The following is a 17,339-nucleotide window of genomic DNA, read 5'->3' as shown; positions in this document are numbered from 1 at the left end:
AATCCAACTATGCTTTGTACTCTTCTACGTGTCTCCTGACCTCGTCTTCTTCGTCTCCAACGCAGTCCACTACACGCGGCCTGTGATCATACTGGGCCCAATGAAGGACAGAGTAAATGATGACCTCATCTCCGAGTTTCCCCACAAGTTCGGCTCCTGTGTACCCCGTGAGTTTACAGCAGCAAACGGATCCTGACAGTACAACTAAAACATAACAGCAGTGATTAAAATAAACTCGTCCCATTCCCCTCCGCAGATACGACTCGTCCGAGGCGAGAGAACGAGATGGACGGCCAGGACTACCACTTTGTGGGCTCGCGAGAGCAAATGGAGAAGGACATTCAGGATAATAAATTCATTGAGGCTGGCCAGTTCAACGAGAACCTCTATGGGACGAGCATCTTGTCCGTCAGAACTGTAGCTGAGAGGGTAGGCACCGAGGCTTGTGTGTCTCTGTACGATTGGGTCATCACAGTGGGGTTGTTGCGTTTGTATGTAACCAGAGGCATGTTCGTTTTTCTACATTTATGTTCTACTAATGGTGCATTACTCATTTTTGCAGCAATACAAGAACCATAATCAGTCCTTTGTGAATATGTGGCCTACTTGTGTGACTGTTTCTAGTACTTTTTATCAAAACGTATCTCTACCTGCCAACAGGGGAAACACTGCATTCTGGATGTGTCCGGGAATGCCATTAAACGACTGCAGCAAGCACAACTTTATCCGATTGCCATCTTTATTAAACCAAAATCCATTGAAGCCCTAATGTAAGTTTGCCTCTTTTTTTTACTTTACTGTGCAGGACTTTAGTTAAGATGTAAGTGAATCTAAGTGTTTCTGTGATACTGACCACAACTGCTTTTCTTTTTCAGGGAAATGAATAAGAGGCAGACGTACGAGCAGGCCAATAAAGTCTTTGACAAGGCGGTTAAGCTGGAGCAAGACTTTGGAGAGTTTTTCACAGGTTGGTCTCGCTGTCTTTTTACTTTGGGTGTCTATATTTTTAATCTGTCAACTATATTCTAGAGCAATTGATTTAGAAAAACCCAAAGATAATGAGTTTACTGTCTGTCACACAAGACAAGCAGAACCAAACTTCCCGACAGAGAAGCTGTAATCTAGATGTTGGATACATACTTATTTTCTTCATCCCCTCGGGGAAATGTGGGTGTCCTCTAGCTCACATATTCAAAAATGACTTAAAAGCCATGCAAAAAAATAAAGAGATGAAAAGGTGCCACATAGTCCATGAAGGCACTTTTGCTTGAAATTGACTTAAAACAATTAATTGATTATGAAAAAGTTGCAAACTCATTTTCTGTCTGTTAACTACTACCTATATATACTGTGTATATATGTATATATATTTATATATCTCAATTCAATGATCGACAATCAAATGTAACTGATGCAAAGTGAAAATATTGATTTGATCCAGCTGTGCATGAGTGTTAGTGTAAGGGCCGTGACAAAGTGTTGGTATTTGATGAATACAGGGACAGTTTTCAGAGAAAGCTGAATCGAGGCAATCCCATTATTTTGTTATTCTTTTAATAAAGTATATTGAGTACAGCACATTTATTAATTTACTTATGAAATGCAAAAAAAGAGACATTTTAGTGCTAAAACACAGACAATTGGCAAATCCTCACTTTTGAAAAGCATATATTTTGCATTTTTACTTGCTTTAACAGCTGAAATGATACATTCATTATGGTTGCAGATTATCTGTCAATTTACTGATAAAAATAACTTTTAAGGCCACAAGCAATGTGAAATACTTACGATAAAAATGTAATACATGAAAGCACAAGTTGAAAGATAAAATGATGTATTTATGTTTGTGTCTCCAGCTATTGTGCAGGGTGACTCACTAGAGGAGATCTACAACAAAATCAAGCTAATCATCGAGGAGCAGTCTGGTCCGTACATCTGGATCCCCTCCTCAGAGAAGCTCTGAGCTCCCGGCCGTCCCCTCTGCTTCAGTGCGGAGCTCCCCTCCTGCCTCCCAGAGACCCCACCCGAGCCCAAATAGCCCCCCTCCTCACCTCCTTTTTGCAGATATGTTTCATATCAAGTTTTAGTGTCATCATTATGTTACTCTCTAAATGAAAAAGAAGTCTTATCACCATTACTGTGACTGTGCACACCCCTGCATGAGTTTCTCAACAAATCCATTCAAGACTGGAAATGCCATTCCAAAGGAATTTGTCCAATGAAAACAAAAGGGAAAAGGAATAAATCCTTTTGTGAACTGAGACTGACTGAAGATCAGAATGTTACAGATTATCTGGAGAAAGGAGTTGGGATTCAAAAAGAAGTTGCAGGGAAACAGAGACAAATCAAACCAAGTTGGAACTCTTTGTAAATGTTCATCAAATCACATTTAAAAAGACACGCAAGATGAGAAGTGAAGACCAACTACGTTTTTTCTTTTCCTTTTTCTAAAAAGACTGGATAAAATCGAGCCCTGCTGATGGTACTGTTCAAGGAGTCATCTCTTGTTTATAATGACTGAGGAAATTAGTGGAGCCTACAAACTGGTGATCTATTTATCACAAACCAGCTTGCTGTTTGGTCGTCTGCCAGTTGTCTGTGCTGCAGCTGATAAAGACATCTCTGGAGGCCGATCAAGAGGAAGAAATGCGTCGTGAATCTCTACATTTATATTATGAAATCACAAGATAAATGATAAAATCCCACTGAGATTTTACTACATATTAAAAACTACACATTTTACACTTCACTAGAATTGTCAATTTGGAGGGCTGTTAGATTTCATTTTTGTTTTTTTGTTTTTCTTTGTGGGATTTTTTGCTTGTGGTTTTTAGCTGCTCTGTGTAAAGGTTGGGGGTAGAGAAGTGTAACTGGGCTCTCTGCAAAACACCAAACTGCCTTACATCAAATACAAATTCTGTTTTGTGACTACCTGTTGTCTGTGAGGGAGGCTGCACACAATTTACAAGGAAAAGAGAGCAAACGTTCTCGTCTTTTTCTTACTTTAATGTGCCCCCCTGACTGCCAGGAGGCCTGACTTGAGTGCAATAGTTAAAACAAAGTCTCGCCTCTGTGGGCGCCTTTTCTCTCCTGTATTTCAACTCCCTTCCTGTGTAATTACAGAATTTGGCCATTGGATTACAATTTGGACAGCCAGAGCCTCCTAACTCATGTTGAGCAGCAGACCACCCTATTACACTCTCTGCCTTCCAAGAGGATTCTCTTCTGATTGAATGGTCACATGGTACTGTCCTATCTGCCGCCATGATGGTGGCCTTAAAACGGGTAGAACAAGACAATAATTGTATTGGATGTCCTATCAATTAAAGAGTCAATATAACCTGTTTTTGGATTGTCCCCCTGTCCCCCTACCAAAAATAACACTAAAGTTGGGTTTGATTAAAACCTACATGCTTTGTGTATCTATACACGTATGAATCCTTGATGAATCTGCTATCGGCAGATGCTGAACCACTGTGTTAGTGTGTCTGGGGTGAGCTAGACCAGCTCAGGAATCTTTGTCGTACAGATACCATTTCCCCTGCGACTGAAAGGCCGTGTTTGGGCGATGACACAGAGAGCGTTCATAGCTGTCAAATGTGAAAAATAACAAGTACGAAATAGTACAGCCGCTTAGTTAAAGGCGTTTCGACTAAACAGTGTTATCAGGCTGTATTATGTGTCTTCTCTTTTTCGCGAGGCGGGGAGCTTATTCAAGGCCGTTGGTGTGGTTACCTATGAGTTGGCTGTATGGCATCACCAGGATTGAAATGACCTGCTCCAACCCTCCCATGCAGATCATGGCGCTGTATGTTAATGTGTGCATGTGAGAGAGCACGTCTGAAGAAGGAAATACTGTGGCCCCTGAACCTGCGGACGTTCTCGCTTTTCCTCCTCAGCTTTTTGAAAAATGCAAAGGAGTTTCTGTTTTTCTTTTCTTTTCAGAGAGCCAGACCCAACACAAAGTGGTAACCTAGACCTCTGGGTTCCCTGCTCTCTCCCACCCACAGAGCAACTGTACCTGCAGGCATTTTCTGAACAGGTGTGCCCACCTGCCAGGCACCACTGCTAAACCAGCTGTCATTACCTGTGTCAAAACCAGAGTTCAGGGAATAACCGAAAGGGAACAGAGCCATTTATAAACTGCTTGCAGACTGTTTCAAAGGGTGTGGTAGCTGTACAATGTAAATAAGCCCCCAGCAGATCCCCCTCACCTGTGCTTCATGCATGTGTGAATCAAACTGGGACAAACATGTTTTATAGACCACAAATGTCAGGTAAGTAAAGTTTGAGCTACTCTTGAGATATAATTTCCATACAAATGTGCTGTATCGTTGGTATTTCTCTTCAAATGCCTATTGGAAAACTTAACTAGTCAGTCGGGAATTCAATTCCCCCAAGTAGGGCCTGTCTACATGTGATTTCTTGTGGAACGTGTCTGGGTGTATAGATTTAAAAAAAAGTATATTGTAAAATAATTAAAGAGATGCAGGCAGAAAACCTACACTATCACAGAAACCAGGAGCATTGATCAATACATCATTAGAAGTTTAGAATTGGTCCTCTCTGGTGTTTAGTTGAAATACAGCTGACTGTTAACAATGTGTGTGGTATTCATACCTCAGTCAGCCATGTCAAAGCCCAAAGAACTTGATTTCATTTTACTCTTTCCATTGAGGTTGAGGTATATAACGAGATGGAACCTGAATGCCTCTGTGTGTGTATAATTGATGAGGGTCTTTGTTCTGATGAGAGAAATGATGACATATATGCTTTTATTTTTTGGGTGGGGGGTCAGGGTTCTTGTTTGTACTTTTGGGTGATGATGTTTATGTTATAGCACATCTGTGCAGTAAGTGCTTGCAAACATGAACCCTTTGATTGTACAGTAGTTTCCTTCCTGTCACTGCAGGTGGTACAGCCTATCAGGACACTTGGCCTCATGGTCTTCCCTGTCCTAGTCATGAGGGAACACAGTCCTGCAACTTTTGTTTGGGTTTTATTTTGGGACTTGACAAGAGTTTATTTGTTTGAAAATAAAATATGTGACTCAGTTATGATTTTGATCTGCTTGTTATTGCAATTTAAAACGCAACTCAGTGGCTTTGAAAATAATTTAATTATTACAATCGATTTTTTTTTTTAAGATTAAATGTTTAAGGCATTTGAACCTTTATTGACTTGAAACAGTAGAGGAAGATTTAAAGCTTCCCTTTAACAAACTGAAATATCTGATGAACATTTTAACATTAACAACATTCAACGGAAACAAACTGCTGGAACAGAGTGAATTTAAGTTGACCTGTCCCAGTTGGGTTATTCCTCCATGATGAGGTTCTTGTTGGCTTTGTCCAACCTGTCCAGGATTTCACTGTAGAGTCCAGACATCTGTGGTTTCAAGAGAAACAACCGTATAAAGGTCTTGGCATTCAAAGTTCACCAATGATTGCTATATACTTGATTCAGCATAAGATCTGTGTGTTTCTGGCACCAAAGCCTTTGTCACATTTGCCTAACCAGCAGGATGATTCATTCTCTAACATGCTCCACTGCCACAACCACCCCAATCTGCTTCATCCCCTCCCTTCTTCTCCACCAGACCTGTACCTGTATCTCGTAGCTCTCCTGCAGTGATCCAAGGTGGCGGATGAAGCTCATGGCGAGGCCACACCACTTCTCAGCCTCCGGGTACTGAGCCAGGCTGTACAGCAGTATTCCTGTGTTCCAGGCTCGAGTCAGCAGCCACAGGGTCTCCATTTCTGGGAAGTCGTCCGGCTACAGAGAAGTGCAGGAAGATGTTCAAAAGGCCACTTGAGCCAAGTGAATGGAAGGAAATCTGTTTTCTTTGGTGGGTAAAGCCTGTGAGTAACTTTCATCCAATGCTGTTCTACTGTATGTTAACCTTTACTAATGCTTTGGAGTCTTAGACAGACTGTAAACAAACTCAAGGGTCTATCATTTCTAAAGTTTCCCTCGTTTTTCACCACTTTAATCTTGGGCTTTCACTTTGATCCAAAGAATTCCACAGCTTTCGAGTAATAACTCAAAATGAAAGGGGAAGTATGCACTGCCTCTAAAGAAGTGTAATGTCTCAATAATTTGATGCCTCTTTCAGAGCTGCTGCTCACCGGCAGTATGATGACTTGTACAGCACATTAACATTCAAATTGGCAGGAAGGGGGTGGTGAATGGAAGCATCTGCTAATTGAAGTGCGGCTGAAAGCCCATTGATAAAAAGAGGCTTCCAGAACAGCAGGCAGGCATGGAGTGGAAGAGAGGGGGTTAATTATATAGCAGGGAGCCGTTCTGTTGGAAGGAACAGGAGGTGGGTGCCAAGGGATGGCAATGTGTGATTGGTGCTGACTCACTGCAGCTGCAATGATGGACAGGGCCTCCTCGTAGTAGTCCCACACCTCCTCGAGCACATGGGCCTCCACCTCTGACACACCGCTTGGGAGGGACAGCTTGATCAGGCTGTGAACACACTTGCTGAGACAGGAACACAAAAATGGCGCACAATCAGAAACCCTTTCATGCTAAAAAAAAGCTGATGAAATGTCAATGGTGTTTTTATGCAGAGTGGTGATGGGCATGCCTGCAGCGGGCCAGGTCAGCCTGTGGTTCTTTCTTGTGCAGAGAGAGAGCAACCCTCAAGGCCTTCTTACACAGCAGAGGGAAGTGGGCTGGAGGCTCCATGGCTAAGGCTACATGCAGAATAGAAAAGAAAAATGCAAGCATAGTGCAAAAACTTAGAACATGTCAGTTTAGTTATGTCAGCAGATATGAGATGAATATAACAAGTTTTTGTTTTTACCTGCAATGGTCTCTAGCACCTTGGTCTCAACATTTTCAAGCTCCAAGACCGACTCCAACACTGTGTCAACCTTGGGGTCATTCAGCTTAGCCCGAGCTTCAAATTCATACAGCAGCAGCAGTGTGTCTGTTGGGTCCATTGGGAAGCTTCCTGCAAGTACATGGTGAGAATACACACATTTTTTAAGCTCCATTTTGACTCGTGAAAAATATGCAAATAAATAAACTTCGCTGTAATTTGGATAGTGAAGCTACTTAAGGTACCTGATGCTTTCAGGGTTTTCCAGACCTCCCAACAGAGCTGAATGTGCTCCAGAGCCTGAGTGAGGTCCTCCGTCTGTGAACAGAAACACAAAACAAGTATTCTGGATTCATCATCGCCATCTAGTGTTCACTTCCTCTTCAAAGGCAGAGGGAATGAAATGAAACGCCTACACCAGTCCAATAATGTGGTTAGTCACCTCTCCTGTCCACGGGACTTTCATCCATGTGGATGAGGAGTGTGTTAAATGTAGGAGATGTGCAGAGGGAGTGGGTGGCACACCTGGGCAGAGTGAAGAGACTTCCTGCAGAGCTCCAAAGAGGCAGCAGCAGCCATTAGCAAACACGTCTTCTGGCCCATGAGCAGTGTGCGATCAGGAGGGCACAGCTGGGAGAGCTACGCGTTCATGCAGATGTTAAATTTTGTTGTTAATAAAAAATAAACCATAAACTTAAGTTGGATGATTCAAAACAGAAAGACAGTGGTTTGTGAGCTGAAGGTGGTTTTAAACAGGAGACAAACACTTGTGGTAGGAAATATTTGCAACACGTTAAGTACTTGATCCTTAACAACAGGAACTTCAAACTGTACAGGGTTGTTCTCAGACGTAAATGAATGTGTACTCAACATCCACTTGCATTTACAGGTGTTCTGCTGAAGGTAAAGTCAGAGGATAGAGGGATCGCTGTGGGTCACTGTGATTTTAAAAAAAACTCTTAAACTGATGTGTATCTTTCTAAAGCAATGTTAAATCCCTCTTTGTGTGTTATTGATCTACACCCCGTACTGTAGATATTGATTAATCCACCTGACAAAGCTAATAAGGGCACTTGCCTGGTAAGAGAGCACAAAGAAATCCCTCATTCTGTCAGGGCTGCTCTCGCACTGCAGAGCCGAGTTCCACGCTGTAACGGACGCACACGCACAAAATGAAGGTACTGCAACATTTTAAGCAACAGTATACCATGTCAGATTGAAGTGACGAGAGAGTCTTGGTACCAATCTTCCTGAACCAGTTAGCCTCCTCTGTGCGTTGCTCCACAGTCACGCGAGACTGGTGTGAAACTTTCTGCTGAGCTGCAGTGATGGCAAAAACAAAAATGTTTATGGGATGTGACACACAGCTGATACTGCAGTTGAGACATTTCTTCCTAAAATGCTTTTCAACCCCTGTTGCATATGTACTCACCCATTTTTATGTATGGCAGCAGAACATCCATATTCACATTCCTACACGTAAGGTAGTAAATGTAAATCTATGTGTTGATTTTTTTAAAGCAGCCTCAATAACACAATGTAATCAAACTTCATCAGGTACTTTTCCTTCCCCTCACCTCATCTCATCACCCGATTTCTCTATTGTGGAGAGCACAAGTCGAACCAAACACCTATAAAAAGATGAATGGAGAAACTGGTGTTGACCTCCTTTCTTTCACCTACTAACTGTATTATACAGAGACACACTTTCAGTGGTGAAGCAAGGGAATATAGGTCAGTGGATCATAGAGGTGTATGGAAAACCAACAGACTCGCTACAATCTCTCAGCAGCACATAAGCCATCTCTACTAAATGTTGTCACTTTATGTGTGAAACGCCAACGTCATGTTTTTGTTTACAGGCTAAAACATAAATCTGAAACCCTCAAAGAAAAACTGCAGCATCTAAAACAAAAGGTAGGGCAAAAATATCAGCAACCTATAACTGAAAAAGACTGGTAAAACACATCGATCGATATCTTTCACAGCTATCATGCTTTTTGAAATAATGAGACTTTTGTGTGAGAGGTTCTGGCTTATTTCTCCTTTAGAAGCTTTCATGTGCGATATATTTGATCAGATAGCATGTAGGCAAATTACTGATGTTGGTAATAAACTCTTCATTAGTAAAGTTGTGTTCTCACAGACCTGAGAGCAGTCAGAACCTGAGCTTCATCTTTGGAGTTTTCACACAAGCTCTCCAGAGCCTTCATGGCAGTTTCCTGCTGATCGTTCTGTCACAGGGGAACAAACATCCTCCTCATTAATACCACCACCCACCAGCCACATTCATCACAATTATATACTATACTAAAAATAGGATATACACACATTTTCTACCCTCACAAACTGCTAATGGCTGATTGCTGCCAGTGTGTTTGCCTCTAGTAGCTTGGGAAAGAATTTATAACTTCAGTGTGTCTTTTTGTACAACGGTAAGAATTATGTCATAATATATATGTTTATGTGCCAATGGCGTTTTTTTATTCCTTGTGTTGGACAAACAATTTGTGGACTGTTTTCTTGGTATGAGTGCTCTGGACCACTTCACAAGCATTGGTGAATCCCAGAAATCAATGGGTACTAACAAAAAATAAGAACAAATTGTGGATACAAACAAATCTTAGAGGACATTTGTTGGTATTTCGCTTCCTGCATGAAGTCCAATAATTCCACCAGACCACACTAATTCTTTCCCCATCAAACCCAGTTCTTACAACTGGTATACAGGGCCCAGTGATGAGTCATGTGATGAGTCCTACCTCCAAAGCAATCTGAGCAGCCAGACTGAGGAGATTGGAAGCAGCCTTCTCAGATACCAACAGTCCTTCCTCACTGGCAACAGGACTCTTGGACAGAAGTCCCATCGCGTTCACTGCCTCTGCAGCTGGTAAAAAACATCCTCATCACCACAGAAAATATGCTGAAAATATGGCTGTAATTAATCTGCAACACTGTTACCATAACTGCTTTTACTCCATATTTATCACAGAACTGTTGTGATGTAGATACCTTTCTCCACATTATTCTCCTGCACTGCAATCTTGTAAACACTGAACTGGGTGAAAATGCTGTCAGGATCACATCTCTCTGCTTCTTTAAGTGCTTCTTTGGCCTGATAAAAACAAGTTTTCATACATGCAAATCACATTTAAACTGTAAAAATGTGGCCGAGGCGAGGCATTAAGCATTGAGACAGTTGAGTTTTGACATGCACCACACCACAGTCCTGAGTTCCTGCTGTGGCTCAAGTTGTCTTACCTTTTCCAGTTGCTTAAGTTGCAGGAAACAAGAAGCTCTATTCCTCTGCAGTTTGGCAAAGTTGGGCTCCATTTGACCGGCCTTGAAGAAACTCAGGGAGTAGTTATACCACTGAAGAGCCTCAGAATAGTTTCTGGCCTGGGAAGAAAGGTAGAGCATTAAGTTGTCCTTTAAGTTAAACTTAAACCTCTGCATTAAACCTACCCTAACCATTTAGAAACAGTGGGCAGTGTGTCTGCCAACAGCTGCCCACCAGCCTCGTTGCTATGAGGCAACAGTGCTGAGCCTCCATGCAGATAACTATAAATGTGTTTATACACAATAAAAATGTCTTGCATATTAAGGATAAACAAGGCTATGTTTGGTGTACCTCAAAGTGTTTTGACGCTTGATCCCACAGCATGACATGTAGACTTGTCAGGGCCTGTGGAGTCAGCTGTTTTCCTGTGTAGTGGCCTGTGTGGGTGTGAAAAATAGTCATACTAAAACAGAGGCCCATCTACAGTGTATTACCTGCATTATTTGAAAATGAACCATGCAACTATATGTGTTATATATAATAAAATCAGCCTTATTCCAGAAATGGAATGCAAAAATAAAGTACCGGTGATGATATCTTCTATCTTCTGTTTGCCCAACAGCTCCTTTCCTCTTTGAAGCAGTAGCTCAATGTGCAAGATAAGAGCAGTTCCCAGGTCAGGGGACGTCTCAAAGTGCTGACACACACGTTTCAAATACTCAAATGCCAGCACTTCTCTAGAAAAATTAAAACAGATATCATTCTGGGCATTCCTTAGAAGAAAATGTGTATATGAGCACAATATGTTCATGTTAAGCTATGTGTGAGTTTCTGCAAAGAGCCAATGATGCAACAGTTGTTACCTGTCTGCAGACATGAATAGTTTCACCGTGCTCAGACACACTTCAAGAGAAACTTTAGACTCCAGCATCTCATTAAGTCCTGAAAACATATTTTTTTAAATGTGCATTTAACTCTGGGTAAGTGCAAGCGCAATCTTCTACTGTTGGAGCTATACTGGAACACCTGACCTGACTTGTTAAAGCCTCGGGAGTCGTTACATCACTGTACACACTTAGAATATTTCTGGAGCAGTTAAACTCCTCCGTAGCCACCCTGAGTTTTTACAGATCCACTGTCTTTCTTAGAGAATCAAACTAGCAACAGTTCCTTCTTGAATCTACTTCTCTAACCTCTCAGCCACTGACGCCCCACTGCTGCCTGCGTTAATGAAGTTCTGTATAAATGATTCAATTAGGTTCGGGTAATAACTAACCTGCTCGAATATGATCGTCAGAGGCCCCACATCTCAGGAGTATTCTGATCTTTAAGTACAGCCCAGAGGCGCTCACACATTCCTGTCAGATTGCACAGTGCAATTGAGTTTAGGGTGGTTTTTTTTTTAAGTTCATGCTTCAAAATGCATATGTAAAATACAATTTTCATACCCCACCTTATTGGCTAAGCTGATAGCATTAAGAGCCTTCTCTTGAAACCTCTGACAGTCCCACTCTAAATAAACAGTAGCAAGGAGCCTCAAAACTTTGGCCTGTTGTGAGGAAAATTGAAGACAGTAAAAAATAATAATATTAATTTATACAAGTTGCTTGTACTAAATTTTGTTTTGCACTGTCTTACCTGAACTTCAGATCCAGGGGCGTATTTCACATTCATCTTCCCAATGTCATAGCTTTGACTGACAAGGAAGAAGAAGAAGAAATTGTTTCCCTCTGCGTAGTTTCTCAGCACTTTTGTGTAGAAATTAAACATTATATTTACCCCAGCCAATATGTACTGTCCTCAAACTTCTTCTGATTGTAAGTGTCTATTCCAAAGTTGTAGCACATGAGAGAGAGGTACGCAGTCTGTATTAGACAAAAATATTCAGAGATTACATCCCCTACACCTTCAATAGCAATATTATGACCTGTAAAATGTTGTTATAGTGAAAACAGAGGTCCTTTTACATCTTTTGGTAGCCGCAGCAGCATGTCTTTACAGCGCTGCATAAAGACTACAGCCTCATGGTTTTTCCCTTGACTCATGGCCTGTAAAGAAGAGATTTGAACTTCCGGTTCAATGTCGGCAAACAATATCATATTCCTTATTAGCACAGAATGAGATTTCCCCCTTTCATTGTTTCTCAGTTCACATTTTAGCTGTCTCACACTTCACACTACAAGTCTGTCAGAATAGCACTTCCTCAGCTGCCAGATATCACAAGAACAAATATTCACATTGAAGGTGTTGAACATCACATGCGCTACAGCTCACCGATTCCGCCTGGCATGAGAGGATTCGAAGCATATCCTTCTCTACGTCGCCCTTCGATGAAGCTGCTCCGTCACCTCTGGACGTTAGTTGGCCGTAGAGGGTTTCCAGGCTCTAGGGATGTTGAATGTTGAGTAATTTGTAAAGACAACATATTTCAGTTTGCTCCAAACGCAACAGATTAATGTCACTTCACCTTGACAGCAAACCGTAAGAAGTGATCTGCCATCTGGTGATTTTTACAGTCCAGCCAGGTCCTCCCTGTTTTGCTGGCCATCTGTAAAGATTAGACACTGACAAATTGGCCTTGTGCTCCTGAAATGTTGAGCACTCTCACAGGGTGCCTACAGTATTGCTGCTTACCAGGATCTGCTTGCGGATGACGCCCTCTGTTGGATTCTCAGGCTCACAGCAGTACAGCAGACTGCATGCGACATGACGCACTGTGAGAACATTTTGTGACGTGACACAAACGTGAGCAATTCATACATTATGCCAACATTTCAGATCGTATAACTGGTTATTTTCAGGTGTCAGGATCATCAGAAAAATGATCATATAAATAAATATTGCAACTAAAAGTGTACCTTTGGCTTTCAGATTTTTGCTTATGGTGGTGCCCACATTCTTAGTAACTGCCCAGTTCCACAGCTGGATGGCACACTCCTCAAGCTGTAAAGAAATATGTATAAATATGTTTTTAACTTACAAATACTGCCAATTCAAAGCCATATAAAGGTGACATAATGCTATATAAACATTGACTTAGTACTAGATAGTGTGATCTGGTGTAAAACTTAACGACTTAGTAACAGCTACTAGAAATAGGCTTGTTGGTATTATGTTTAGTAGGCTTTTTTTTGTTGCTTTGTTTTTGTTATGTAGCCTATTATTACAGTCAAACTATAGTTAATCTCTAACACATGCATCTACCTGTGGATCTGGTATTTTGGGTAAATCCTCAAGACCAGAGACTTCTAAGAAGAGTTTCTCTATCACTTCATCATAATCTGACGGTGGCTTCTGCAGCAAATTCTCTGTGAGACCTGTGTATGAACAAAACCAAATTAAGACATGACAGGACACAAACTCGACGTCCTACAGAAGAGCCCCCGAAGTCCAGAAATATATGTTGTTATCTTCGTAGATAGTTATATCTTGTGTCATGCAGATATTACATGTCACATTTGTTCACGCAAGCTAAAAATAATCACCTTTAGGGGCTTAGTCACTTCCTTCCTTGAAATAAATCAAATGTTTTCCCAGCAATGTTAAAATGAATTTTGATATATTGTTATAACTTATGTTGGGCTAACAAACATTTTAAAATGACAAATTATGGTATAAGCAGCGCCGTCGTATAGGGGGGAAAGGTGATGACAATTCTAAGGGCCCACAGCCAGCCAGGGCCCACACACTGCTCCAGTAGCCTCTATGACAAAATGATTATGCACTGAACTAATATATATTCATACGAATGAATCCGAATTAAAACAAAGCCACAAGTTGTACAATACTCTATATATATGTTTATTCTATTCAATAACCCCCCTGGCCCCTTCTTAGAAAATGGTTTGGTCCACACCGCGGCTCTTTCTTCCCGGGGTTCTTCCTCATCGGAATTAAGTGCTAACCGGTAGAGAAGCTAACTGCAGCAGAGTCAGTATGCCCCCCAAAAAACACAAGTCTGGACACCAGAAAAGAGTTGAGAAAGAGGTCAGGTGTAGGAACAGCAGAGCAGGGGCCCAAGACATCAAAACCTTTTTTTTTTAAGAATGGTGAGAGTAAACTACCGAGGGCGGCTTAAACAATTAGCCTGCTTGTTCATTCATTTAATGTCTGTAATATTACCTTTGACGGGGCGCAGGCTGGAGCCTACGCTAGCTGTCATCGGGCCCCGCTCTGGACAGGTCGCCAGGTCATTGTAGAGCGACGGTTCCTAGAGTAGCTATAACTGAACGTTACTAATTTAGGGGCTACCACCGTGACTGTGTGTTTCGCACATAACACTGTCGGACAGTGCTCCAGTAAGCGCCCATTCAGAGGCTGCATTCAATTGTATTATGACCCATTCAATTTCTACTCAGTAATTATGAGCATCTGACGAAGGTCAGTTACGTTTTCATGATGTGTTCAATGTGGTCTTGTAAAATGTGTCATTAGTGGGACATTTGAATAGTCTAAATACAAAAAAAGTTAATTGTTCAAAGATTTGTCGTTGTTGTTCTGTTTTTTTGACAACAACAAAGTAAAAAAAAGACTATTTAGAATTTTGGACAGTTTACACTGACTTTTGAATGGTTTAAAAATATTTTATCCATACCAGGACTTGAACCAGTCACCTTCTGGTTCCCAAGCCAAGTCCCAACGGACTGAGCTACTGACGACCACCATTATTGTGTACAATATATATAATTTAACTCAATAGGGTAGAGGGGCCCACACCGATATTCTTTCAGGGGGCCCAGAATTCCTAGCAACTGCCCTGGGTATAAGTAATCTGTTAATGCTGACCATTGATTGTTTGTTTAATCACTCTAAAATCACAAATGCATTCGACTACAAGTCTCCAAATACCAAAGTTGAAGTATTCAAGATTAGGCTATGCAATAAATAAACGTGAACAACTCTTACATTAGCTAAGTCCAGCACTACTTTATTTTAATAATAATAATAATAATAATAATAATAATAACAAAGACTTGCTAGTCTTTTGATGGAATAATTGCGTCAATGTTAAGCATTATTTTGAATATTCAGAAAAGTAACATTAAGCAATGGTGTCAAAAAAGGCTTATCACTTATTTAGTTTGTACTTATTTTACTTCAATATGCTGCTAAACTGCACGGTGCGTATTGTTGTATATTGTATATACCTACGTTTAACCACAATATCCGTTGCACTCTGTCAAATTACTTATTGTTTTATTTACTTTATGCTAGCTTGCTTTCTAATTGATTCATGTTAGCTTATTGCTACTCTGATCCTTTCCCATCTTTGTATTGAAACTGTTGCACAATACTTTCCCTCGGGATAAATAAAGCTTCATGAACTTTGAATCTTGCTCATTTGACATTAAATATAACGTTACATTATACTGTTCTTCTGTATTGCAAAATATAACCCGCTTGTATTAATTTTGGTCATGAGTTAGGTTGGTAATTACAGATACATGTTACCTAGGCAACTGTTAGTTGGAGGTTGGAGGTTGACGGTAACGGTTATTTAACTACAATATACTGTATGTGTAGCCAGTCTTAACTTTCTTCGACATAATTTTAATAACAAACAGTAGTTAGACGAGCTTAACGCGAAAGTTACTTACATGTTATAGTTGAAACAAACCGCTCCATATTTTTAGGTTTCACCAACTGAAAATGAATGGACGTTAGCTCTTCACCACGCCGCCATCTTGTTTGATAGACGTCTTTTAAAGCCCGCGAAGTTCGTCCAAGAGGGGAGAGAAACGCCTGAAGGTGACAACGTTTTTAAAAGGTTTTACTTGTTATCACTCAAATACTTCTTGTTTCTTCACAGCTTATTTTTACACTGAGAGATATAATATTGTCCAGAATAATTAACTAAGGTAATATTTAGGCTATAATGGTATGCCCTTAGTTACAGTTAGCATTTTGTGACAGCATAATTTTATAAGCAAAATGTAGCTTAGCTAATATTAATCAGGGTTTGTATGGGTGCTTGAAATCCTTATTTTCAATTGAATCCAATTTTGTGTCCTCAAAATTTTAAAAGTGCTTGAATTTTGGATAAAGTGCTTGAAAAGGCTTTCACAATAAACAGCTATGGAAGAGAAATATAGTTTAATTTCTTAGCTTTCTGGTATAACGAAGTTTTAGTCGTTTATGCCATCTAATTTTAACGTGATTTAATGAAAAAAAGTGAAATAATAATTTTTAATATCTATGTGTTTGTAAAACTATGTTTAGCACAACTGTAAGGTGCTGAAGAAGGTTGAAAATGGACCCTGAAAGTGCTTGAATTTGACCCCCGAAAAGGTGTATGAACCCTGATTAATAGTGACACTGACTTATGGTATAATGGTATAACGTATATGGTATAACTGCTTGGTGGTTAAAACGTTGTTGGGGGTCATCAGGGTATGTGTGTCCCTTGATATGAACATTTTAAGATATTTGTAAGAGCTATCTTCATAGTTGAAATTGCAAAAGAATGAAGGGAGATGTGCTGTGGAGATATAGATTTCAAAAATCAAGCAAACTATCTTGCCTGCAAAATTGAGAGCGCATTGTGGAGTATAACATCAGTAGGATATTAAGCTGTGTGTGACTTTAAATATATTGACCCAGTGAAACATACTTTGAACATTTGACCTGACGTTAGGGAAAAAGCACTGCTGAGAACATAAAACCATTTGAAAAGTATCCTTAATATACCATATTCAAAAGATATTATGCTGAGGAACTATGGGAACATATAGATACACTCCTTTATTTAACCCTGGGCCTTTATCAAGAAACTATGATTGCCTGAGTTAATCTACATCATGCTGCATGTCCCTCAGATCACATGCTGTACATCATTTCATGGGAAAATAGTCCGTCCAGGACAGAGAACAGTATATCTACGACCTGAATGTCCAGGGGGACGAGGAGTCAGCACATCTCTTATCAGCTGCACCAATAGTCATCCAAGAAAACAGAGCTGGACTGTCGCTCACTGAAGGCAGCTGGTCTTCTTCTTTGCTTTTAGGTTTGCAATGATCTGTATGTGACCTGGGAGGAACTGTGTCATATTACCTTTACCCTAAGATAAGGAGCATTCCTTATCAAAAGATGATCAATGATTTTAATTAGATAGTTTGTGAATGTTAAGAGTCATCAATGTTTTATTAGACTCAGTGGAAATAGCAGCAAACTCTTTGTTGTTCTTTAGTTTATGTAATATCAACATTGAGATTATTTACTCTCTTCAAG

The 17,339-nt window shown here is 40.4% G+C and overlaps 2 protein-coding genes across 2 annotated transcripts in view; one reads left to right on the top strand and one right to left on the bottom strand.

The window, feature by feature from the left end:
• The window catches only part of dlg3 (discs, large homolog 3), an 87,945-nt gene extending 82,888 nt beyond the window's left edge, over positions 1–5,057 (top strand). Inside the window, exons 20-24 of the mRNA XM_083915890.1 lie at positions 66–167; positions 257–429; positions 661–770; positions 876–967; positions 1,857–5,057. Coding sequence (XP_083772016.1) covers positions 66–167; positions 257–429; positions 661–770; positions 876–967; positions 1,857–1,963 — 584 coding nt within the window. The 3' untranslated portion in view covers positions 1,964–5,057. The remainder of the gene's footprint in view (positions 1–65; positions 168–256; positions 430–660; positions 771–875; positions 968–1,856) is intronic.
• Positions 5,058–5,316: 259 nt separating this feature from the next.
• tex11 (testis expressed 11) lies at positions 5,317–15,737 on the bottom strand (the record flags this gene model as incomplete). The annotated part of the gene is made up of 29 exons (XM_083915518.1): positions 5,317–5,388; positions 5,608–5,775; positions 6,369–6,489; positions 6,596–6,704; positions 6,815–6,964; positions 7,078–7,150; positions 7,358–7,471; positions 7,910–7,980; positions 8,075–8,152; positions 8,265–8,305; positions 8,410–8,463; positions 8,981–9,066; positions 9,595–9,719; positions 9,845–9,947; positions 10,094–10,231; positions 10,464–10,549; positions 10,698–10,849; positions 10,976–11,054; positions 11,389–11,470; positions 11,566–11,661; positions 11,751–11,808; positions 11,892–11,977; positions 12,080–12,160; positions 12,387–12,497; positions 12,580–12,660; positions 12,747–12,826; positions 12,971–13,055; positions 13,317–13,429; positions 15,710–15,737. 29 exons carry the CDS (start codon positions 15,735–15,737, stop codon positions 5,317–5,319), a joined length of 2,721 nt encoding a protein of 906 aa, XP_083771644.1.
• Between the last annotated feature and the right edge of the window lie 1,602 nt (positions 15,738–17,339).

The sequence above is a fragment of the Echiichthys vipera genome (genome assembly GCF_963691815.1).
Source record: "Echiichthys vipera genome assembly, chromosome: 6".
NCBI classification, from domain to species: domain Eukaryota; kingdom Metazoa; phylum Chordata; class Actinopteri; order Perciformes; family Trachinidae; genus Echiichthys; species Echiichthys vipera.
The sequence above is the reverse complement of the archived record's forward strand: the minus strand, read 5'-3'. Positions and strand labels throughout refer to the sequence as shown.